The 25,455-nt window shown below is 38.2% G+C and overlaps 2 protein-coding genes across 9 annotated transcripts in view; both read left to right on the top strand.

The window, feature by feature from the left end:
• The window catches only part of ankrd34bb (ankyrin repeat domain 34Bb), a 322,103-nt gene that overhangs the window by 90,612 nt on the left and 206,036 nt on the right, over positions 1 to 25,455 (top strand). The gene's annotated exons all lie outside the window — the stretch shown is intronic.
• Positions 31 to 25,455, top strand: part of trpm3 (transient receptor potential cation channel, subfamily M, member 3) — a 165,713-nt gene continuing 140,288 nt past the window's right edge. Inside the window, exons 1-4 of one of the 7 annotated variants that reach the window (XM_079605609.1) lie at positions 31 to 196; positions 13,769 to 13,846; positions 14,088 to 15,280; positions 18,523 to 18,585. In XM_079605609.1, coding sequence (XP_079461735.1) covers positions 18,529 to 18,585 — 57 coding nt within the window. In that variant the 5' untranslated portion in view covers positions 31 to 196; positions 13,769 to 13,846; positions 14,088 to 15,280; positions 18,523 to 18,528. The remainder of the gene's footprint in view (positions 197 to 13,768; positions 13,847 to 14,087; positions 15,281 to 18,522; positions 18,586 to 25,455) is intronic. The other 6 variants (XM_079605615.1, XM_079605610.1, XM_079605612.1 and 3 more) reach the window with 6 other exon arrangements.

Genomic DNA, 25,455 nt, shown 5'->3' on the forward strand with positions numbered 1-25,455 from the left:
TACAGGTTTGTTAAAGTCATGTAGTAACTTACAACCACTAATTTCCAACCAGTGCTTTCCCGGTTAACTGAGGACTGTCGTGATCCAGGTCATCGAGCTTGGTCTCATCATGAACAGGAACGGGATTCAGGCGGATTGTGAAATATAAAGTGAGCCACTGACTTGGACATTCAGAAGTGAGATCTCATCAATCAATGTACGTTAGGCTTCAAACACACAACATAACGGCTATGTTTTCTTCCAATAATTAACGTTAGGCTACTTTTTTTTTTTCTGCCAGTCATAGCTCTGCTCTTCTGAACTATTATATATGCGTGACAAGTAAATTATTTAATCTAAATTAAGCTTATATAAGCAATATACTGAATCGACACAATTTCACCTGTCGCTAACTTTAAATCTGAGACAAATGGTTCAGTCTATTTAACATAAATGATATAAGATAAACAAAAAACTTAGCTTTAGGAAGAGATATGGTTCATCACATTTATTGACCGTGCTAGGATGTTTTTCGTCAGACATACAAAGGCTCTCAGTAATTATTCCCGCCGAAATCTTCCACGCGTGGGCATATTGTCATCGTGATTAGCTTCTGTCACGCTGCTCACAGTGTTCACACAGAACTCCGCATGGCACGTTTGCTGAGCTGAGCGGTGGGCCGCTGACAGAACCAGAACATTAAAATGCTCACTCTAGGCCGTGGGCCGGACCCCGAAATTGTGAATTTCACAGATCCCTGCCAAGGAACTAAGTGATTTGTTTACAGATGGCATGTAAAAATTCTCATAAGTAGTGTAATCATTGTTTCCAACGTTGATGTGTGCACATTTTATGAAGATATCGATTTAAACTCTTACATTTTTAAACGGGCAAATTTGTAGAACTACTAAATCGTAGCGCCAGAAAACGTAAACAAATCACCCGTCTCCCTGACAACCAACATATTTGATACAGTAACTTTGCTCTCTTTATAACGAAATCCTGCGATTTAAATAGTCTTTATATACTTTTTGTCTACACGAGCTATACTATACATTGTGCACTTACCGTCAGAAGACCTCTAAGGTTATTGATCACCCGTGACATACATAGAAATTTACATAGACCGCATAACAACAAAGCGGGACGCGATTGACAGCCGGTGTGCGACAATATGAAGTGCTGTATACATGTTGCTTCTAGGGCAAAAAGCCCAATAACCTTATTTTCTCAAACAAGTTGGGCATCATTTGTTCAGTGTGCCCAGAAATGGGTTAACCTCAACACTGCTGAGAGTTTAATAGCTGGAAAAGCCATAGCAACATTCAATTTAACAGAAACCTGGAGAGCCCAAGATGTGCCAGTTAATGTGGGCTTCCATGGGGAACGTTACACACTCTTCTTCACCAATAAAGATCACATTGCAAGAGCATGTAGGAGGAGAGAAATGGCAGCCAAAGATACTGAAGGTATGTATCAAATCCATAAATTCTGCAAATTTTCTATTAAAATAATTGTGTATTGATCGTGTAACTTTGGCTATGTATGCGTGTATTGTAGTTAGTTTAAGAAAGTATGTTAAATAAACCTCACACTACCAGTGAATCTTAACTACACAAAGTGATTTTTTATTCATGTATATTTTTGAACACTTTATCTTAATTTTATTGAAAAGCTGGAGATTTAACAAGGGCAAAAAGCATATTCAATATAAGATTACAGTGAATAGTGTAAGGTTGACAATGAATTGAACACAAAAGTCATTTTTTTAAAGGAATGTTTTATTTGAAACGAAGACATTACATGGTATTCTTACAAATCTAAACAGTGAGATTACTAGATTAAAAGTAACCACCTTTGATAAACACATTCTTTGTCATATTTGTCTACCTGACAATTCATCCTATTCATACTGGAATATATACCAAAATATTTTCTATTCCTCTGTTCTACAGGAGAAGTTTGCAAAGCCTGCCAGACATACCTCCCCCAATGCAGCATGGATGGAGGATCGAGGGGGAATTCTATGCAGTTCATTGGATGACATTTCCACCAGCACCAAAAAGTGTCTTGGAGCTTGTGCATTGCCAGTGCAAAGCATTACAATGTGTGGGGGGGAACTGCACATGTAGAAAGCACCAGCTACCATGCACAGACATGTGTCTATTGGTGCTTTTCCACTGCATGGTACGGCTCGGTTCAGCTCGGAACGGTTCGGCTCGCTTCACTTTTCCACTGCGTGGTACGACTCTACTCGGTACGGCACGGTTCGGTTCGCTTTAGCTCGGTTGCTTTTCCACTGCAGTTAGTACCGCTTCAAAGTTTAATTTTTAAGTTTGTAGGTCCGGTGGTAGCCGTGTGCGGCTAAGAGCTGTGCTACTTCTTGGAACACTTTTTCATTCCGTGTTGCCCCATCCAGCTCTCGCTGGATCCACTCCTCGGCAACCAACGAGAGGAACGTCTGCACCTCGTCCACTGACCACGATTCAGCCATTTCTTGTTTGATTTTTTTTTTACCTCTTTTGTCAAGTAAATACTCTAAAAACAGGTGCTACCGCGTTGGCTGTTGTCTGGCTATTTACATCTAGCGGGTTTAGTGTCTCGTGTCGCAAATACAATGACGCTGAAGTGACGATTCTGTCTGACCAATCAGTGATCTGCAGTGTTTTCACGTCACATTATAGTATCGGTACGGTACGCTTGGAACCTCAACAGAGGTGGTACCATTTAAAGCGAGCCGTACCGTACCGTACCATGCAGTGGAAATGCGCCATAAGTGAGCTGTACCGAACCGAGCCGTACCATGCAGTGGAAAAGCGCCAAAGCTTGCTGTGCCGTACTGTACCATGCAGTGGAAAAGCGCCATATGTAGGAACTGCACCAACGCTGTCTAAGGATGAAACACACAACATTGTGAGCGTGCAGCCATGGCCTGAGTACATCTTTAAATAACATGACACTAATAAAAGTTAATCTGGTTCAAGTTCGTTTTTGTCTGGTGTTGTAAATTCACTAAATAGCCCTAGTTAGCCGTTGATAATCTAACTCAGGGGTTTTCAAAGTGTGTGGTGGGCCTCCAAACAGTTTCAGGGGAGGATCAATGGAAGTGAAACTATTACATTACTTGCATTAGTTATCAAAAGGAGATCACACAGAATAGCCCACATGTGTGAGAGTTCAGATACAGTAGTTTTTGGGAACTGTTTTCCCTCATCAGGCTGAAACTAATAAATGCCTTAGGACAGACCTTTATTTATAACTGTTTGGTGCAGTAAGAAGTTATGTTCAGCAATATTTTGGCTCAAATGTTGAGTGCATATGGGATAAAAAATATATAATTATGATCCCAAAGTCATCCAGGAATTGAGCGAAACTTACCAAGTAAACTAAAAATGTGGTGGGGGGCACGTTGTTTCCCACGCTTTGTTTGAAGGCACGCAGTCTCAGACTTTGAAAACCCCTTATCTAATGTTTGCCTTAATAACATTAGCCAACTATACAAAATAAATCCAACGTGGACGTTGCCTCATGGAGATACCGTTAATACGTTGCCTACTTCACCCAAGTGAGGTGTTCCAGAGCGTCTGCCTTCTGCCCTACAGATGTCGGCTTCACCATCAGGAGAGGAAACGCATGCAAAATATACAAAATACAATGTGTAATTAGACAGGAATCAGGAGATAACGTAAGCTAACTATATAACCGTGTGTGTTTTAGACATCTCCCTGCCCCAACATAGATGATTCAAACTGTCAACTCATTATGAACTATGGAAGCTGTTTAAATCATCTGTGTTGGAGCAGGGAGATGTCTAAAGCAGGCAGGACAACGTGTATCGTGTAACTTACTCCTGGAGATGTTTGGGAAATACTCTCGCAGTACATAAGCTTCACTTCAAATAAGATACATTCATATAACTGTTAGCTAGTTACACGGAAGGGGCTGAACGATGGAAAAAAACTTTAAAACTTTCTTCTTCTGGACGAAAAAAAAAAAAACTTCAGCGTCATAGTCAACATTTTAAGACAAATGCAAATAAGCCCTTGATAAACTCTTTACAACACACAGGTTAAATAAATAATTAGCTTGCGGTATCCACAGAAAAAAAAAGCTGATCCTACCATACAAAGTTACTTCAGGTGCTAACACTAGCCAACTTGCCGTATACTACATTTAAAACGACAAAAATAGCTTAGCATTACCCACGTGTGTAGTAGCATTCGGCGAACATATGCCAAGACCAATGCATTCAGACTTTTTACAATGTTTCGGATAATGCTAGTGTTAATCAGTTACCTACCTTTCCACGATGTGTGGTGCAGCCATACACTGTAGCCAAAAAACGGAGGACTCGCCACTGACCGGCCGCCGCGCCCGCGAGTTCAGTTCACATCCGGGTCTTCGGGCACCGGTTCAAATAATGACGTGATTGGTCAACTCAAGTTGACAAGGTAACAACACGAGCTTTGATTGGTTCTTACTCCGGCTAACATTTTGTGGTTAGCTAGCGAGATTATATCTACGTTATATTTTTAATGTGCAACAATTGACGTTGGAAACAAGCAGTAATGTGCTCAACAACAATTTATAAAGCCAGTTATAAAAAATTAACCAGTTCCCTGGAGGAGATCTATCAAATCGAAAACTAAAGGAGAAAAACAGACTTGGCCCACTGCCTACTCCTACTCAAATGCTACCCGTGCGTATGAGCCGTATAAACCCCATCTGATTGTTGGTTTCAGCGAAGTATGGAAACCTTAGCCAGCTAATGGCTTGCCACAGTGAATCTGGGCAGAATTGTTCTAGCGGCAAACATACATCAATGTAATCTGATACAGTACAGGTAATGGTCTTTAGTATTTCCTTAAAATTACATGATGAAGCTAAAAGGTTGTAATACTCCCAATTTTATAGTATTCATTCATTTGAGCAAGGCCCTAACTGTGCTTTGAACATTGGGGAGTGGGTGATGGTCTTTCTATTTAAAGGGACCGCCCCTTTTCACAAGATGTAATATGTCTCTGCATGGTGTCCCCATGTGTCTGTGAATTTTTAGTTAAAAATACCCCACAGATCAATTATTAGGCTATAGCTTATCAAATTTGTACCTATTTGTAATAATAATAATTTGTTACATTTATATAGCGCTTTTCTGGGTACTCAAAGTGCTTTACATGGAAGGGGGAATCTCCTCAATCACCACCAATGTGCGGCCAGCTGGATGATGCGACTGCAGCCATATTGCACCAGAACGCCCACCACACACCAGCTTACTCTGGTGGAGAGGAGACAGTAGCCGCATTTCCATTACAGATTTGCGCAAAACTTTTGTGTTTTTTCTTCTTCTAAATCGATAAAAAACTATTGCGAAATGATGGCGTTTCCATTGACCGATGTTATGCGACTAAAACATATTTTTTTCCTCTCGCGATAAGTCATTAAAAAAAATCATGGCAACGGACGTTGGTAGGTTTATATATCACAGCCACTGCACTGGCCATTATTTTATTTTTTTAAATGACCACAGAGAGTCAGGACCTCGGTTTAACGTCTCATCCGAAGGACGGTGCTCTTTGGCAGTATAATATCCCCATCACTTTACTGGGGCGTTAGGACCCAGCCAGACCACAGGGTGAGCAGCACCCCCTGCTGGCCTCACTAACACCTCTTCCAGCATCAACCTGGTTTTCTCAGGAGGTCTCCCATCCAGGTACTAACCAGGCTCAGTCCTGCTTAGCTTCAGTGGGCAACCAGTCTTGGGCTACAGGGTGAAATGGCTGCTGGCGATCCAAATTCAATTTGGGTGTGTCCCTTTAAATGCAAATGAGCTGCTGCTCTCTGCCCCCTTTTCATTAATTGCTATGCTAATCGTGCAGCATGCAATTGTGAATGGTTAGTGGATACTAGGGGTGGAGCCGAATACGGTATTCGGAAAGGCACAAATAACGTGTTTTTTACAAATACTTATTTCGAACAAATACTTATATAAAATATTTGTATTCGGGAACAAGAAAAACTTTATATCAAATAGCTGCGTTTCCTCATGAGACCGCGCCGTGCGTGCCCGGATGAGTGAGTGAGTGACGGACACAGGCTGCTCCACAGCAACAGAGAGCGCTCGGCTGAGCGATAAAACACTTAACTCCATCACTATTTTTGTTGAATAGATGTTTGTACCTTAACTGGGTTCCTGAGGCAGTTTATAACTGTCGAGAAGCGGAGTTTGATCGGGACATTATTCCATTACGCTGCATTATTGACGTCTGCAGTCGGGTGCTCTCATGCTCGCTCTGTTTACGTAACGTCAGCTGTTTAGCTGTCATTTAGACAATAGGCTGTTGACAGAGTAACGTAACGTTCGGTTAAAAAGTTTAAAAAAGCTTGTGTAGTTGTGTCGAATTGTATGCACGTGTGGGAGTTATATGGTACGTTTAAGTTACTCTGTCTTTTGCAGACAGCAAGATGTAGGCTGTAGGCTTCATAATGTTCACAATGGTATTTTATTAGTTGTTGGTTTAACCATGGATGAGGTAATGGCTGTTATGTTATTTTCTTTTCAATGACATTCCTTGTTTCATTGCTGGATTCATCAACCAATATTGCATATCCATAATTATTATAATGGATATAATTAAAGAATACTTACTCATAACGTAAATTAGAAGTGTAACGAAATTTTTTTTTTTACGATTACGATTTTTACGCCTATTTTGAATTTTACTCGAATACAAATACAAATACTTTTCCCCCCTCAACAAATACAAATACAGATACAAATAGCGGCTGCTTTGCACACCCCTAGTGGATACATTATGTAGTAGTTGTAGAGTTAAGTTGATTCAACTCGTTGACTAGCATGTACAATGTTAATCTAAAAAAAATCTTTCAAAAACAACTTTTGTGCTAATCCAGTGTTGAACTGACCCTCAATTTTGAAGCAGTCCAGCGTGAAATGATTTGCGCAAATATATAACACTTTAACTTTCGTCTTCGGCACATTTCATCATAAATGAAATTCAACCATGGTGTCCTGTGTGGCTCAGATGCCGGGATTCTATGGAGACTCTTATGTTCGTTGGTACATCCAATAACATAACTTTTGTAATGTTTTTTTGGCGCAGACATTGTATATCTCCAGTTGCTACAGCGAGGAAACAGAAATGGTGGACTGCTGCGGCTAACTCAGGGTAGTAGCCTATCTATGCTAATAGGGCAGATTGTCACCAGTCATGCGTGGGGCTTCCCTTTGCCCGTACGTAAGAGTAGGCGGAAATCTGGAAATGCTCGTTTGGAGAGACTGGTCATGATTTATGGGAATTATATAAAAAAAGGAGTGGGTGGATTTTTACCATTATAGGGTGGTTGTTTACACATACTCTGGACACACATCTGTGTTCAAACCCCTTATAAAAGTAAATTTTGCATAATATGACTCCTTTAAAGGTATAGGTAATTTCGAAGAAAATAGCAATAGCAAGCTAGCTTTGAAATTATAAGATCCCACTCTCCCTTTACAGTGCTCTCCAAAGCCATGCCTTCTCCAAGAGACATGAACAGAGGCTGCGAAGCGCCACAAGAGACGGCGTTAAATTACCTTGTGTCTCAAAGGACATAACACAGGCCCAGTGTCATTTTTTAATGTTGGGGGACTTGTCCTCTATCTATAGTGGTTACGGCCCTGCATTCTAGTCGTTATTGCCCGTGATTAAGTGAACTGATATATTATGATCCATAAAGACATCAATGTACTGTGAATGTCAGAATTTTACCAGATTACACTCCTGGGCAAAAAAAAACAACTACAACAAACAAGCCAAAGCAAAGCCAAAAATAGCAAAATATTTAGTGGTCCTTTAATGATCTTAACCTTTTTAATCAGGAAATTAGCCAGAATTGCACAGATAAAGTATTGGAGAAAAAGTAACTTAGCATGGAATAGCCTTCCCTAACTTGAAGACAGGAAGAAGAGTCAGTGTTGTTCCAATGACACCTCTTCCTCCATGCTTCACTGTGGTAGAGATGCATTTATTATTATATTTCTCAGCAGGGTTTCGAAGGCACGACTCTGGAGCATCACCATGCAACTTGTTTCATTGTGATTCATCGCTCAACACACAACTTCTCATATTCTGCCAAAAACTTCATTCTGTCTTTGCTGATTTAAATAATCTTACTAGAAATTAGCTGATGATAAAAATAAAAAAATACAGCTTATCTGTTGCTTTCGTTGACGTGAACACTGTTAAATTGAAGGTCGAATTTTAAAGTGTTTTGTGGATATTTATGCGGCCAAGTGTAAACGGAACCGTAACAAATCAGATATCTATCCAATCAGTGAATGCATGAAGTGACTAGATGTAAACGAGCATAGATTTCATTTATAATTGTTTTTCTCTCAAAACTTGTTAGACTAAGGAGAAATTTTGTCTCAATTGAGCATCATGTGGTTTGAGACACTTCAATTTAAATTTTTACGTGCTGTATGGTGTATGTTTCCACCAGACTGTGTGTATCACACATTGTGGTGCAACAGACTAAGATATCACTGCACAGTTCAGGCATGGGGTTGTTAATAATTAAATGACTCAGAAAGTGACATAGGGGTATGCTACTATGGCAACATCCTCCCCCCACGGAGGTGGCACTTAGTGGGGTAGTGTAAATGTCGACTCGTCTAATGAAAAGCCAGGAACTCACCGCGCCTTAAATTGTCCAAATGAGGTTCGTAGACCAAAAACTTCAATTAGGGAAACACTTTAAAAAAGCCTGCACACTCTGACAATGAATGGGAACCACCAATTGCAAGATAAAAAAACACTGCTTTAATGAAAAAGTGACAAACGTTTCGGTCATATCATATGTGACCTTTCCCAATGCCTAGTTAACAATGCTCAGAGCAGGAGCCATCTTAATATAAGGAGTCTCATGAGTACATGGATCACACAGCTAACCAAACTAGGGTATACTAACAATCAGACGACATATTTTAACAACACATAATACATGAAATGAGCTCACTACACAATCCAATAAAGATTCAATGATGTTACATATTAAACTAAAAAGAAATCTATAGAAAATTCCCAAAAACAAAATCTTAAAGGGGGAGAAAAAGAGATATTGAAACGTCTAACAAATTAACAAGATTCACCAACATTTACCAGATTTAAATGCGTCTTAGCCAATCAATATGAATCTATACAAACAGTTCAAAATTGGTGTCCATCAATATATCTTAAAGGTACAATATGTAAGAATTTTGTAATAAAATATCCAAAAATCACTTGCACAATGTGATATATTTCCTGCAGTTGTGTACTTATAATATCCCAAAAGTTTCAAATATATTTAATTTCAGAGAAATTCCAATCTTAAAGCTGCAGTCCGTCGTTTTTCCTCTTTGTCGCCATCTCTGTTCGAAATCTGCAATTGCAGTTATTCGCGGAATTATTAACTGTGCGTGGGTAGTAAATCGGCATGAAACAGCGCGGATGAACACAATGTATTGAGGCTGCCGCGTCGCTGTGGATACTGTACTTTCATCAGCAATCTCAGAGTATACTTTTTGAAAGTGTCAACATTAGAATTTTCATCGGAAAATGTCATCTGAACAAGTAAGTAACATTCACTTTTGTTCTAACCAAATTCGGGGGGTGGGGGGAAGCATTGCAGTAGGGTAGCTACCATGCTGATCAAATCTAACGATTGCTTATATCACGTCAAAACGTGAAAAATATATTTTTTCTGTAGCCAATCTGAAGTCCGAAGTCTTTGTGTTTTACAACTGGTGAATCTCCAGTTGTCACTGGTGATTGTCGCTTTAAACTTTCGGGATCCGCCATACCAAGTGCTAAGCTAAAACTCCACCATCATCCACACACGCTAGCCGGGGACTCCTTCTCTATGTGTACAGAAGTGACGTAATGACGCAAAGACATGCTCGAAATTCCCGCGGAAATCCACCAGTACCACTGGAATTAAAATCATTATTACAAGCTTACCGTTTTGAATCGAGGTAAGGCAAGCAGATCGTTTTGAACACTGGCTGGTTACGTTTTTTTTCAAAAATGTCTTTTTTTATATTTTTAAACACAAAAAAGTGCCGGACTGCAGCTTTAAATAATTGGCCGTACCGGAATCCCTGTTCACTTGTCGCTTGTCAATGATGTAATATCCGCGTTATCCCTGGTTTCCTCTCTTAGTACTGCCATGGACAACTTCGTAGTGCGTAACGTCTAACTGCACGCTGTTGTTGTGCTCAGTGTCAAACATTTTGGACCATGGCAAGCAGACTTTGGGAAAAAAGGACAACTAAAACGAGGATCAATATCAGTGTGGCGTTTTCGAGATGCCGAGAGCTCCTCGTCCTTGACAAACTTCGACTTGACAGAGCTCTTACATGTCATTTATTAGATAGGTGAGCAAATGTACATAAAACTAATCAATGTTATATAGTTCAACATGATGAAATGTTAGAATATGTTCTGTATGTTATTCTAATGTAATTCAGCACTTGTGGGTAGTTCGGCTTATTCCTTTATATCCACAGGATTCGCGTGTGGCGCTGATATCTGTCCCGCCCTGCTTCATACCACAGTCATGATAAAAACATCAATGTTTTTGATCAATCACTTGTTTTTGAGCAACATCAATCACTCATCCTTAAGTTCCATTATTCCGCAGGAAATTTTGCGTCATCAACCTACGCCTTTGTTATTGTATGATGTTAGCGACCCCTAGCGGCGAAAAAAAATTACATTTTGTATCTTTAATTCAAAACAAGTATTGATAGAAATGCAGATTATCACTATGTTTTATGGCTGCCAATTGATTAAAACAATGAATAATGATCTCCGTATTAATTATCTTGAGCCTGCTGAAATGTTCCTATATATTTTCTTTCCAACTGTGCATTCTGAATAATAAATAGGCTACCGTAAATATATTTATCCACTAAGCTGCAGCAGTCCTATATGCTCGTCTTCTCATTAACAGATTTTTTCTCTTTCTGACATTTCATACCTGTTGGGTTTTCATTTGAAATGAAATTGACTATTAAAAGGATCGCTTTGTGTGCGTTGGTGTTTATTCCAGTCTTTTAAAATAGTTGAATGAGTGACTGCTCACGAGGTGCCTGTAATGCTGTTAAATAGGCTAGGCTAACGTACACAGCGTAGAGGAGAGTGACAGTCGACCACTTTGAATATTATAGCATTTTGGGCATAAACATGTAAATAGTAAAAAGATTGACATTGAAAAATTACACAGAATTATTCAAATATTTAATCCAAATGTTCGTGGTTCATACTGATGTTATTCATCTGTTTTCATACACTTCAGCGTTGCGGTCGCTAGTTAAGATGAACAGTGACACCCTGTGGTGAATTAATGGTGAAATCATTTCCACATGGAAAATTCTGCACACAGTAAACATCAGAATATACCTTCTCCTGTCAATAAGAATTGCCAAAAATTTTAATCTTATTGCGGACACTCATTTTAGGTGGCGTTTGTTCAACTCATTGACCACGGTACGTTGAAAAAGTAAACATAACCGGAAATAAGTGAGACGTACTATTTCTAAACGGAAGTGCGTAACGAAGCTCAGTGCAAGTGTTCCATTGTGCAAAATAACATATTTCTTTATTCACTTAGCAATAAACAAGGAGTATATTCAAATAAATCTAACATATGTAAATGGTTTGCTGAAACAAGTTTTGTGGCCTAAGTTACAGAATTGTTTAAAAATTGTTTAAAAATATATCTAGTATTCATGACGTGATTTTAAAAAGCTATCAAGCCGTATTGGTTCTACTGATCAACTGTGCAGTCGTGCGATGTATACAATGGACCTCTGTGTAGCGGTGTCTTGTTGCCATGGAGCTTTTTAGGATTATTTGGATCGCTGATGGTCAGTTTAGAACTGATGGGTCCAGACATATGGGGCCACTTCTCTCCATCATTACAAACCTCAGATGTGCTAAAGATTTTAGATGGATATAAACAGCCACTCACAGTGCTGTGAGGATATGAAACCATCCCATGGGGGACGAATCACAACTCCTATCTCTCTCTAACACCATCCCCCCCACCCTTGCTAATTGACTCATTACATTATGGTTATTATAGAGCATGCCCATGGCTGGTTGCACTCTTTACTCGTAATAACCTCTTAGAAATGGCCCAGCCTTTTGATGGACTGTATTTGAGAGAATAAAAGCACAGAAGAGAATTCAGCTTGACCCTTGGCCATTTAAAAGACTAATTTTACTGCTGTATAATACTTCAACAATATTGTAACTTTCTTAAACACTTCCTGTAGGACTTTTGGAATTGTGACTCAGTTTTAAAAGGAGTAGTTTAAACTTCTAGCATGATTTACTTACCCTCATATCGCTCCAAACACACTGTTTTCAAAACATTTTTTTTTTTGTAAATAATGATATAGATTTCACCCTGATCATCATACAAAGCTGTTATATAACTTCCCAAGTTTGATACATAGTACAACCCCTTTTCCAGAAAAGTTGGGACAATTTTTAAAATGCAATAAAATTACGAATCTGGTTTGTTAATTCTCTTGATCATTAATTTAACTGACAAATGTACAAAGAAAATATTTCCAAAGATTTCACTGACCAACTTAATTGTATTTTGTAAACATAATTGTAATACTAATTGTAATACTAATTGTTGCAGTTTTGCAAGTGGAATTTTTACCCAATCCTGCCTGATATAAGACATCTGCTCAGCAGTCCGTGGTCGTCGCTCTCTGGTTCTCCTTATCATGGTGGGTCATAGATTTTCAATAAAGGACAGATCTGGACTGCAGGCTGTCATGAACATCCCTTCTAGAGTATAGAAGTGTCTAGAAACCACTCTGTCGTAGCACATGCAGAAGGAGGCCTCACATTGTCTTGCTTCCCTGGAAAGATGTCATCTTGATGGCAGTATGTGTCTCTGATGTCTCCACGTCAATGATACCTTCACACACACTCGACAGCATCTCTGCATTTAACAGATGTTTAGCTTTCTCCTTGCGTAACAGAGATTCAGGTTGTATGATGCAGCGGCAGACTGTTAAGGGAAAACGGTTTTCCAAAGTACTCCTGAGCACATGTGGCTGTATTTAACACAGTAGCATGATGGTTTCTCATGCAGTGCCATCTGAGGGCTCATCTGAGGTCCTTGCCCTACACAGACTGAGATTTCTCTAAATTCCCTGAATCTTTTTACAATATAATGTATGGTAGATGGTTAAAGACAATAATTCTTTGCAATCTTGCATTGAGAAATGTGATTTTTGAATTGTTTGACAATTCTCTTATGAAATTTGGCACAAAGTGGTGAGCCACGACCCATCTTTCCTCGCAAAGACAGAGAAGATCCTTTTACACCCAATCACGATACCCTCACCTACCAATTCACCTGCTCACTGTGGACTGTTTCAAAAGAGTTTAACTTTGATATTCTATATTCTTTTCACTTTTATATTGCCTCTGTCCCAAATTTATTGTTGTGTATTGCAGCCAGCTAAAAAAAAAATATATATATATATATTTTTTATACAAAATACGATTATGCTGGTCAGTGAAAACATTGGAAATCGTTGTACTGTTGTCAGTAAAAAAAAAAAAAAAGGTTCGAAAAAATGAACAAATCACAGATTGTGTTTTTTATTGCATTTTACAAAATGTCCCAACTTTTCTGGAAATGGGGTTTGTATATATGGATTACTACTTTTATGTGGGTTTGTTGTTTCTTTTTTGTCTTATTTAAAGTGTGACAGGCCCTGGTCTCTGGTTTTATTGTATGATAAAAGCAGCATTAAAATCCAGCAAGTCATACAACATGGAATGACATGATGGTGAGTAAATCACAACATAATTTTTTATTTTTGGGTGAACTATCCCTGTAACTTTTTGATAAGACTTTTGCCTTTTAAAGCATTTTTCCATATGAAACGCACTTATAATTACTATGTAAATCCGTGCACGACTGCAACATTTGATCATCATTGCGTTTTTTTTTGTGTGGTTATCTATCAAATAGTCATGCCAGTCTTTCAGTTTTAAACAAAATATTTTTTTCCCTCTCACTTACATTAGATCCCTTTGATGGAGCAGCATGGAAGCTAATGTGTTTTGTTCATCCGGCTCCTTCTAGCCATGACAACCTCAGAGACAAGCCAAATCAAGCCAGACCACCTCAATCCAAACCGCAGACAAACCATGAAAATGAGAATGATTAGAGAGACAGAGAGAGAGAGGCATTACGACGATAGACTTGAAAGCTATACTCAGCTTTTATTTCTAGTACTTTAAACGAGACATATATTAGAGGAAAGAAGGCTGAAAAGATGAAGAAGAGCAGAACTGTCAGTGAATAGATTCGCGGCCCCCTGATCAGAGCGGTGGAGTCCACAGTCTCCTGCCATTTCTTGCACTCACCATTTCTATCAGTGGGGTGCTCGTCATTAATTCATTACGTAGAGCACACTAAATTAGTCCTCGTTAGCCGCCGACTGTTTGCTTTATTTTATTTGACATCATTAGCCCCTCAATAAGAGAGCATTTATAGCCCCCTCACCTAGCAACCTGCATCTGTGAGCAAGCAGGCAGGGACTGCTACCCCAGCCCCCCTCACGTACCCTTGGCCCACAGGGCTTCCCAGACCCCCCTACCACCCTCTGGTCCCCACACCTCCCGTGTCTCGTTGGGAGAGTCAAACAGATGTCTGTGGCCCAGGTGCCTCCCCTGATGACGTGTGTCATGCGTTGGTGACAGGGCAACGACAGGCATACACTCTCTCCTTCCTGCGCTCTCCCTCTCTCCGTAGACACTTATAAGTTCGGACACTTCTTTTTCCCAATGAGCCATCTATTACAGATCAGTTTGTGAAGCTTCACTTTAAAATGGATGCTGAAGGACTTTGCAAGCACCATTGAAGTAGACATAAAGTTGTGTTGGGGTTCTGACGCTCGGACACAAGAACAACGCATGGGCTCACGGATGCCCGTTTCTGCTGGATGCCATGAACGCAGGGAACAGACCCAAGGGAGAGGCATTGCTGTCAAATGAGTCATGTGGTCAACAAGGGCTTCGTCTCTGAGAGACTTTGTCACCTGTGCATTTTGAACCAAAGCTACATTTTTGTTCATACAAACTTTTACTAGGGGCCTTTTGGCTTTTTTTTGTGGCCTCACCGCCTGCTTGAGACTCTGAACATTAAATCTTCACAGGGTATCAAGAGAGACCTCCTTGAGGAAAAAGAAAGATCTAGGAGAGGAATCATCAAACTGGTAAGAGATATACACTGTTGTCTTTTAAAACAAACATCGTTTTTCGTCACGTGTATGTTTTTTTTTTGCTGCTGTTAACCTCTATCACCAAATAGAGAAGAGTGGATAGTTTTGGTCTTCTGATTAGTGTTTTTACAGTTTGGTCTGGAAAGATGGATACTTCTATTGAACTTCAAGCTGATTAATAATGAGGCCAATCGGTCACTGTGGTATGCATTTGACTACTGCTATGGTAAATAAATGATAGCTGTTACTCATTCACCATCTGTTGGAAACTGCAGTGAGCATAGAGCAAGAAGGCTTTATACCATATGCTCTCAAAGGAGAAATCACTCATGCTTCTCTTTTGTATAACTCACTTTCACAGATTTTTCTTAAAGCAGACGATTGCATGTGTGTATATATATATATATATATATATATATATATATATATATATATATATATATATATATATATATATATATATACTTAGGAATGTATATATATATATATATGTCAATGCTTCGGAATGTTTTACATTTTCACAACTGGATATATTGTCAAACAATTATTAGTTTGAATATTTACTTTCATGCCATAATGTTTTCTATGTAAGTTAGAAATAATATTTAGGAAGTTATCAGAGAAAACCTCTCTGTTTTTTTAAGGCAGGGTGTGACATTTGAGAGCATTGGGTTTCTTGCATCTAAAGTAAGCTGCTGATTCTGATCTGGAATATAATCATTATTAAGACACATTAATAAATTAAGTTGTGTATTGAGAATGCATATAGCAAGCTATAGCTCGATGCCATTGATTCTGAACCAATTAGAACGAATGACTAAATCTGAAATATCTGTTTTTATACAAATGTTTTGTTGCTAATATCAGGATTATGCAAACACCACACACACACACACACACACACACACACACACACACACACACACACACACACACACACACACACACACACACACACCTACTGACTTTGTTGTTGTGGAGCTTGAATTATTGATGGCTCCAGACTGCTAAAAAATGCATCCACAACCTTTTTATCATTCAACAATCAAGAACCAATTAGTAGAGCAATCTGAAGTCTTCTTTAATCTTGACCGAGAGAGTGAACCATGTGTAATGAAGCCTGAAAAATAGACACTATGCTATGATAATCAGTTTTAGCAGGGAACAAGACTCTGCATACATTACTGAAATTCTGCCAAGCATTTTGTTTCTAAATTATTCCTTTCTGTTGTTTGTTTTGGGGGCTGACAGACAGATAGCAAATTATAACACTCAAAAGAATGCACAAGCTAGATCTGAGAGACAGGAGAACATATGAGGTGTAGTCTCGTAGCAGGACTTTTGACTTATTCTAACTGAGAATTGCTCTCCGCTCCAAGAAAAAGAGGGGTTATATCTTAAATTAATTATATCACAATAATAGTGCAACAGTTCTGAATTTAAGAATCCTATTTATTTTTATATTGATTTTCAACCATATAGTAAGTTGTAAACTTTTAAATAGAACTACTGTTAGCTCAAAGGTGGTTAATCAATAGTATATGCTTACAGTATATTAAAGCTTTCAGTACATTATTTCAACTACTTTTTTCAGCTTAAAGATTGACCGAACTTTCAAATATTTTTGTGACTGCTTGAATTACTCAATTCTTATGTTCTTCTAACAAAAAAAAAAGAAAAGAAAAGATGTTTAACAGTGCAATATCTGGTAAAGACCCACACTATGTATTTATCCTCACACTTAAAAATAATGGTTCCTTAGGGGGATTTTTGCAGCAAAGCCATAGACGAATCCCTTTGTGTTCTTCCTCAAAGAAACTTTAAGTGAACAGTTCTTAAAAGAACCATTAGGCCCATTTAGTGTGATAACCTGGCGAATCCTTTTTCCACTAAAACTTCTTTGGAAAAGTTTCTTCATGGAACCACAGATGCCAATAAAGAATCTTTATTTTTAAGAATAAGGACACACATACTTTGTTTTTATCAGAATATAAAATTATATTACAATTTTAAATTTGATAACACCATTCAGGTCTTTCCCTGATAAAATAACATTGTTAACCCTGTGTGTAAATAACATTTGTCTTTTTTGGGGGGGAAAAGACTTTAAAATGTTTAATGTTGTGATTCATCTTAGATCTGATTTTTCTTAAATGCTAATGAAAAAAATGTACCTGAAAAATATTTCTGGAAGCAACACTTATCTTGCTACCCAAGGTCTCAAACAATGTATCTTTCAAATCTTTGATTTAATTAATCTGGCAAATTAAGGGATTAGTTGTGTTTATGGTATTTTATTGTATACAATTACCATACCTTGTAAACATTACTTGTTTTTTTTCTGATGGAAATGAAGAACCTGTCTGTTTTCTGTACTATGCGCTTAAGAAGCAAACTGTGGGTGGTCCGTGGGAGTGCTGTTTGAGGCTGAAACTGTTTTCGGTTTCACCCACTAATTGTAATACGGAACTATCATAAAATCGATCACACGAATATTCTCGTTGTGATGCACATAGTTTATTTACGATGGAAACAACATTATTCTCTCTTTTTTTCCTATTTTACACAAGCAGATTTATCAGTTTCTTTTAAATGACAGCCTATTGGTGCCTCAGAGAAATTGCCACTGTGATTTAATCAGATGAGTAGTTAATGTGTTCCAGTTAACCCACGATACTCCAGAGATTTCTGTCATTATAATTTAGTTATTAAACTTTTCATTAGAGCAAATGAAATGAAATTTAAATATCTTGCCACTATAAATATATCTTCCTCCATTTATGTGTCTCTCCAATGCCATTGCAGGCTTACACATACACACATTCTGACAGATGCAGATGGTAACAGGTTTTTATTGCTCTATAGCTGCAAAATAGTCATTATTTTCTCTTGCCTTTAATAATACAGACCAAGCTTCACATGCTCACCCCATGCCTTGTAGGATGTTATTTTAGCTGCTCAGTCACCAGGATTAAGCCTGTCATTCTTAGGCTATAGACATTTTCTTTTTTTCTTTTTTTTTACATAAGATTTATAGATTTGCTTGAAACTGATATAGTGATTATACTCCAGGTAGACGTCCTTTGGAGTCATGAATTACTCAAAATGAAAAGGAAGTTTATGGTTACTGATCTGAAAATGTAATTTTCCTAAACTACATTAGAATTTTAAATAACATTATACATTATTATTCATTAAATAGAAAGTGAATGCTTTGTCTTTTCCTCATTGAACAGGACTCCATGACAAGAAAAGTCCAAGCCAGGAGAGTTTTGCAACCTCTCTGCACAGACATGAAGGTAAGACTACAGTTACAGTTTCAACACTGCAGAATGATATCTACCGATAGTTTGATATTCTTCTCTCCCAACTAATGCTGTAAAGTAAACTATACAGCTGAGCCTCTCAGTTGGTACAATACTATAATATTCAAGGTAAAAAAATAAAATAAAAACTCAGTTGCACATAAGGTAGTTTTATAAACGCTTGTCTTCATATCAAATGTATTCAAATAAATAGACATAATTAACAGTAAATAAGCTCCTCTAGTTTTTCTATAACTAACAAATTGTGGTCATTGCATAACTTTCCTGTGGTAAATGCAACTTTAAGTGACATATTGGTCACAAGCTGTTTTGCTGACGTCTTTACGATTATATGAGACATGATACATTTCAGTGAGTTTTAATGTATCTTTTCGATGTTTTTTTTTTTTTTGCTATAACTTGTATTGTGTTGGTTGACTCGCTGACTTGAACTGAGGCGCTACAGCGATCTGCATTGCCAAATATAACAGCGTCAAAACGCCTTTTATTATTTGAATTTTATGATAAATTGACATAACTTGAAAGCTCAGACTTTGTTTTTTTATCAGAAGTAACAAAGCTCTTTGCGATTATTGGATTAAAGGCGTGCTACAAATAATGTGTGGTGTAGGGAAAAACCGTGGACATGGCAACCCTGGCTTGAACTACAGGTGATTCATAGGGTCAATCATAGCCTGCTTTAATGTTGCTTTTTTTAAACTGTCACTGCATTATTGTCACATTAAAGTAGGGTCGGACTCGGCAATGTTTTTCATAAACAATTTTTGTTGTACTGGTTGAAACTCTCTTCACATCATGATAGTAAATGTACATATCTCTTCTGTGGAAATCTCAGGACCCAAAAATGTTTGTCCAATCATTGCATTCAGTCCGTCATAGGATGTCCTACCTGCCTGTCAACTTATGTATTTCCATACCTCCACCCACCTGATCACACAGACATCACACGTCATCATCGCGTTCCATGAGGCTATGCAGAGTTGTAGACAGACAGTCACTGAGTGCCACAAACAAACAGCAGCCACCTTTTACGGTTACTCCTGAACCAAAACAACAAGCTTATGCTGCTTTCACGCCATGTCGTAATTACCTTAATTGACCCTTTGCAGGGAGCTAGATTGACAGGTGATCTGACCAATGATACTTCGCCATCCGCCATTTTGTCCGATAAAGCAGTCAAGAGAGTTAGTAGATTAACATGGGAGGATTTGAACTTGAAAAACGGAGTGTACCGATGCCTTTCCGCGGTTAAAACAACATTCCTCCTTATGTTCATTCATGTTTATTTGATGCTATAAATGAACTAGAAGGAAGAGATGAACGGTTCATGGGCAGCTTTAACTGGTGCTCTACAGCAATCTGTCAGAGACATTAAAGAGCCACAAAACTGTATTTATTGTTTAAATTTCTTTAAAAAAATTACCAAAATTGAAAGGTGAGACTTTCTTTAATATGTTTAATATCAAAAGTAACCGAAAAGTAACCTGGTCTGTCCTGTCTGTCAGCGCGTTGTTGTCGAACGGTCAATTAAGTGATGGGAACTCGTGATGTTCTCATTCCTATGGCAACACTTTCAACACCGAAATTAATCTACAGCAGTCAAGTTTTATCATTCTAATGTTATGCTTTGAGATAGGTAATTTAATGCCATCTCTCATGATGCTTTGCTGAATGTGCTCTGGCTATATGTGCTCATGTGTTTTGGAGCTCTCCGCTTTCAAAGCTAGGTTGCTATTGCTAGCCTCGCTGAAATTACCTACTTTACCTTTAACAGCCCTAAATTTAACACAAAATTTTCTTCACAGTCAGTATGAGTTGCAGTCTGGCACGTTTTTCTGCCCTTTTTGATTGACCTTTTGATAATCAGCCCTAGTCATCAGCGATTTTCACATAAAACTAAATGTTACTCTTCTGTTTTATGACAAACTGCAACTTTCTTGACTTTCATAATTATCTTTTAAATTGACAAACATCATATGTGTAATTCAGGGCACAGTTCAGACGGAATAAAAAGATAAGTTGTCTGCCATTGACTACCATACAGATTTTTTCCGAAATAAGGTCCCATGAGCCAAGAGAAAAATAAAGCAATTAAAAACATTTAACGCAATTTACGCACCCATCCCAGAGTTACATTATTCATCTTACATTTTATACAGTTGATTGATGATGGAAAGCAGGGCAACAACTAGAATGGCCCTAATATTCAAGATATTGAAAGCATCATCATCATAAATACCTTTTAGTGGTCACAACGTGTTACACGTGCTACCCTCTAGGTTGTGTTTCATATTTATATCATATGAAATAGTTAAATTATATCACACAAGCAACGACTGATGGTAGTTAACATAATCATGACAATGAAGATCAAAGACTAACTTGTTTAATGAACAGGAAGAGAATACATACAGTAGATGAAGGCATAGAGCTACATTACATTAACTACACGCACTTAGATGAGAACCAACAGTGAACTGATTGTGAATAAAACGGGGAGTATAACTACACAGGGAAACCTTAATGACAGACTGCTTAACGTAATCAGGAACCAAGGAGACTAACTAGGAGGTAATTAGGACTCAACTGAACTGAAGCACAAGAAACAAACACGGGAATGAAACCAACAAAAACAACATAATCCTGACAGTCTGCAATATCACATGAGTGCAAATGTGATAGGCCTATTGATTTACAACAGTAAAACGTTAATATTGTGTAATATTATAGGCACAATATTGTCTGTTTTTAGTATTACTGTTTTTTTGGGGGGGGTTTAACAGTTATTTTTCCGGTATTCTGTCTTGTGTGAATGTTGGAAGTACTTGATACTGAAAACTCTGAAAAACAGTGGCAACTGTGACTGATTTAATCTGTCACAAAATTGCTGATCTGAGAAATTGGTAGAGGACATAATGGATAAAATGACCACAGTGAATAATAGGAAATTGGCCCCTGTGAGTCAGATGTCGACAGGTTGGGGGAACATTTTGTCTAATTAAACAGTCAATGTAATATCGAATAGCAAATTTGATGAGCTCTGCTGAATTTTGTTCTTAAGATGAAAAGTGAAGCTGTGAAGGAAAAATCCTTGGTCCTTGAGAATCATATACAAATATTACATTGAATGACTATTTTTGTGCTATAAAAGTTATTACTTATCTTTTGTTTTTGAACTAGTTCTTCACGGTCAAAAATAAAGATAACTCTAAATTACATTCACTTTCTTTTCTTTTTTTTTTATTGTTCCTAGAACCATTTTCTTTCTGATTTAAAAAAAGAAACCAGAGATGTTTTTTATTGTTGCTGCTAACCAACAGCAAACTGTTCTTTTGGTCAGAAAATATGTTGGTCTTATTTGTTTTCTCAGATCTAACAAGCAGCTTTTTTATTAAAATACCACGCTTACTTCCAAGGGTGATGACTCAGTGTGCTGTGGGCTTTACATAAGGTTACATGCCGAGATTTTTCTTTCAAGTCCTTTGAGTCTTCTCGCTTAAACTTTTAATTAAACTCATTGGAAAGCCTTTAGAAAACGTGTTATTTTCTTATTGCTAATCAGATTAAGGCCATTGGAATATCCATGAGCCATCACAAGAACCTTCAGCTCTAAATTAAATCTTAAGTGTCTCATTTAACAAAAAACATCCAAACTCATTTTCTTGTTTGAATCCCAGTAATCTAAATTTTTTATATCTTTAATTTTTAGTTTGAAAAGTCATAATCACATCTCTGAGAAAATGTTCTATAATTGTTGCTTCAGTATATGGTGCATATTCCTTTGTAGTTTTTAAGCGTTGATGTAAACTGGAATGCTAATGAACCACCAGCTATGTTGGACTGGTGTTTTCTTGTGGTAACCTTGGCAACTATGAGTAGGTGGGTCTTATGCTGGATTTATCACAATGTACAATATGTCAGTGGTGGGATGAATGGTTTGTAAATTTTTTGCACAAATCAGATATTACTATGTGCCTAGTAATAGTGCAGTCTTACTCTGATTTTGTGTGGTTGCATTGGTAGGCCTAGATTTAATTCAAGATATTTAAATTTCCACATTCATTGCTTTGATTTGTATTTTTACCAGCTCAGCAGGAGGAAGTTCAGCTTTCATTTTCTATCTATGTAAAGTAGGTCTATTTGCCCCGGTCGTAGAACACATGACATGAGATGTTTTCATGGGGGGGGGAATCCTACTCTTTACTACCAAAATCACAGTCCATTGTCCCAATAAGTGGTACTGTACAGTGCACATACTCTCTCTGTGGTACCAAAATGGGCCTTATGTACAGATCTAGGTGAATGTTAGCTGTAATAAAAGTTCTTAGGTCTTGAAATCACAAAGTTTTTGACCGGTGAGTGTGTGGGGCTCTGCTGATGTGAAGCCCGCATTCTTGTGTCGATTAAAACCAGTGTGGGACCACAGGGGAGAAAGAGAGGGGGAACCTGTAGAAACCTTCTGTTCTGAATAACTCTTTAATCTCCAGAAACGCTGTACGGCGAGAGCTGGCGACACGTGAGCTGTGAACTTTGGCAGTGAAGCAGATGAGAGAGGGAGATATAACAAGTGGAGAGGGAGGGAGGAAGGGAGGGAGAGTGTGTGAATGAGGGTGGGGAGAGAGTGTGAGGATGAGAGCTCAGTTCCAGTATGACTCGCTTTGCCTTTGCCCGCTCAGTTTGAAGACATCAGAAGACTGAAACCAGGAGAGGAACCTTGCAGGCGGGGCCGTGCAGGCTACATTTTTTTTTCTGTCTCTCTCCTTCTGTGTTATTCTATCTACGGGTGAAGCCTCCTACATTAACTGAAGCTGCGGGACCACATGCAACAGGGTGTAGAAGCCAAACTCCCTCCACTTCTTTTGCTTCTCTGTTCAAGAAAAGGACAGGAAAGAGATGCCCTGACACTTGGGGAGAGTTTTAGAGGAAGACGAATCATCACATTGTAGGGTTCCTTGTTTCCGTGGCTTTTGTTCCAGAGTCGTCAAGAAAACCTTCAGAGTTATGACTAAAAGAAAGTGGGAGGGGAGGAGAGAAGGCTTCAAGGTCAGCACCACAAGGGAGGAGGCGCAGGGGCCCGGACGCCCCTCCACCAGAGGTCGCTTCTCCGAGTCTTGGAAGAGACTGAGCTCCAGACAGGGGTCTACCAAGAGGTCAGGACTGGCATCACAGCAAGCATTGGTAAGAAGCAGAACAGCATCTGTGTGTGCTCTGTCTTCCCTGATTTGTTGAACTTGGAGCGAGGAGGGTGGGTGCAGAGGAGGGACCGTTTGTGGAAGAGAGGAAGAGTAGAGAACGAGGGCATGGGATCACACAGAGATGGACAGAGGGGTGCAGGAAAGAGTCTGGCTTAAGCAGGTGGGAATCTAAAGGTCCCCCTCTGCCTCGGAGGATGCCAGTGGAAAGTTTCAGGATAGCACGTGTAACACGTTGTGACCACTAAAAGGTTTTTATGATGAAGATGCTTTCAAGTGAACAGAACATATGCATGGATTGAGACTAGAAAGGCAGAGAGAGAGAGAGAGATAAAGGTGAAGATAATAATAATAATAATAATAAATTTTATTTGTACAGCACTTTTCATAAAAGAATCTCAAAGTGCTACAGAGACCACATTAAAAAAGAGATAATAATAAAAAAACAAGTGAATAAAATAAATTTTTTTAAAGAAAAAAGACAGCTAAAAGAGGAGTTTTTTTTTTTTTTCAGTGCAGAGTGAGATTTGCAAAGCCTAAGGACAACTTAAGAACGCCTGCCTGAACAAAACAGTTTGATGTTAGATGTTAGAACAAAAAGATGTTAGATATATACCATAATCAGATGTTCTTGCAGGACCATGTGCCATTTGGGATGTGTTATTATTTTTTATATTATATTAAATTCTTTGTTTCACCAGGCCATAGAATACTCCATTTGCTAAGTGAGGGGTAATTGCATTTCACATCTCTGCAGTCAAATATTTCAGGCATGTAGTTCCAGCAAGAAAACCCCAACCCCCTGATGTTTGATCTCATTCTGGCTGATTTGGAGTCAATAACGAGGGGAAACTCAGTGGGTCAGTTGTTGCTAAGCACAAGAGTGTGCCCTAAAGCGCACTCTAAACCATCTGTCACACACCAAAGATTATTTTGCCACTTTTGTGCAAACTCCAGTTGCACAGCTAAGAAAAGATACTGTATTTTCCAAAATATAAGTCACTGTATTTTGTGTGTGTGTGTGTGTGTACCTATATTTTGGAAATAAATGTATACACAGAAGTGAGCTAAATTTGAAAAAGCCTTGGGGACAGCCTTAGTTATTTGTTATAAAATAAATAAAGTTTTTTTTTTTTTTTTAATGTAGAAAGTTTTCTTTTAGGGGTAGGTTATTATATTTATAACTACTGTAGCCTATAGTCTATAAAATATCCCCATTTTTGAATGCTAAGGAAACATGTGTGAGTGCGTGTGTTTGTGTTTAGTTTTGATACAGTTGACAAGCGTGACTTATGGTACAACATAATTTATGTCGGCCGATCAAACAAACTGCAGGTTTCAACAATAAGGATTTAATTTTGGGCCCGTTGACAAGACTGTCATTTACCTTTTCGAGCTACTGGTGTGCTGCCACAAATTTTTACATGCATTCATCTTGTATATCCATTTTTGTGCCTTCCAAATATACACGTTGTTTTCTCTGAGATTGGCATTCTGCAATGTTGTGGCAAATTCTGCTAAAAGATAATGTTATCAAAAATGAGCTAGATGAGATTTTTGTTGAAATTGCATTTATGTCTGATAGTTTTGAAAGCATCTTTTATTAATTTTATTCTTTTATTAATTGTTTTTGTTAAGATAAAGCAAAATT

The sequence above is a fragment of the Phoxinus phoxinus genome (genome assembly GCF_949152265.1).
Source record: "Phoxinus phoxinus genome assembly, chromosome: 3".
Classification (NCBI taxonomy): domain Eukaryota; kingdom Metazoa; phylum Chordata; class Actinopteri; order Cypriniformes; family Leuciscidae; genus Phoxinus; species Phoxinus phoxinus.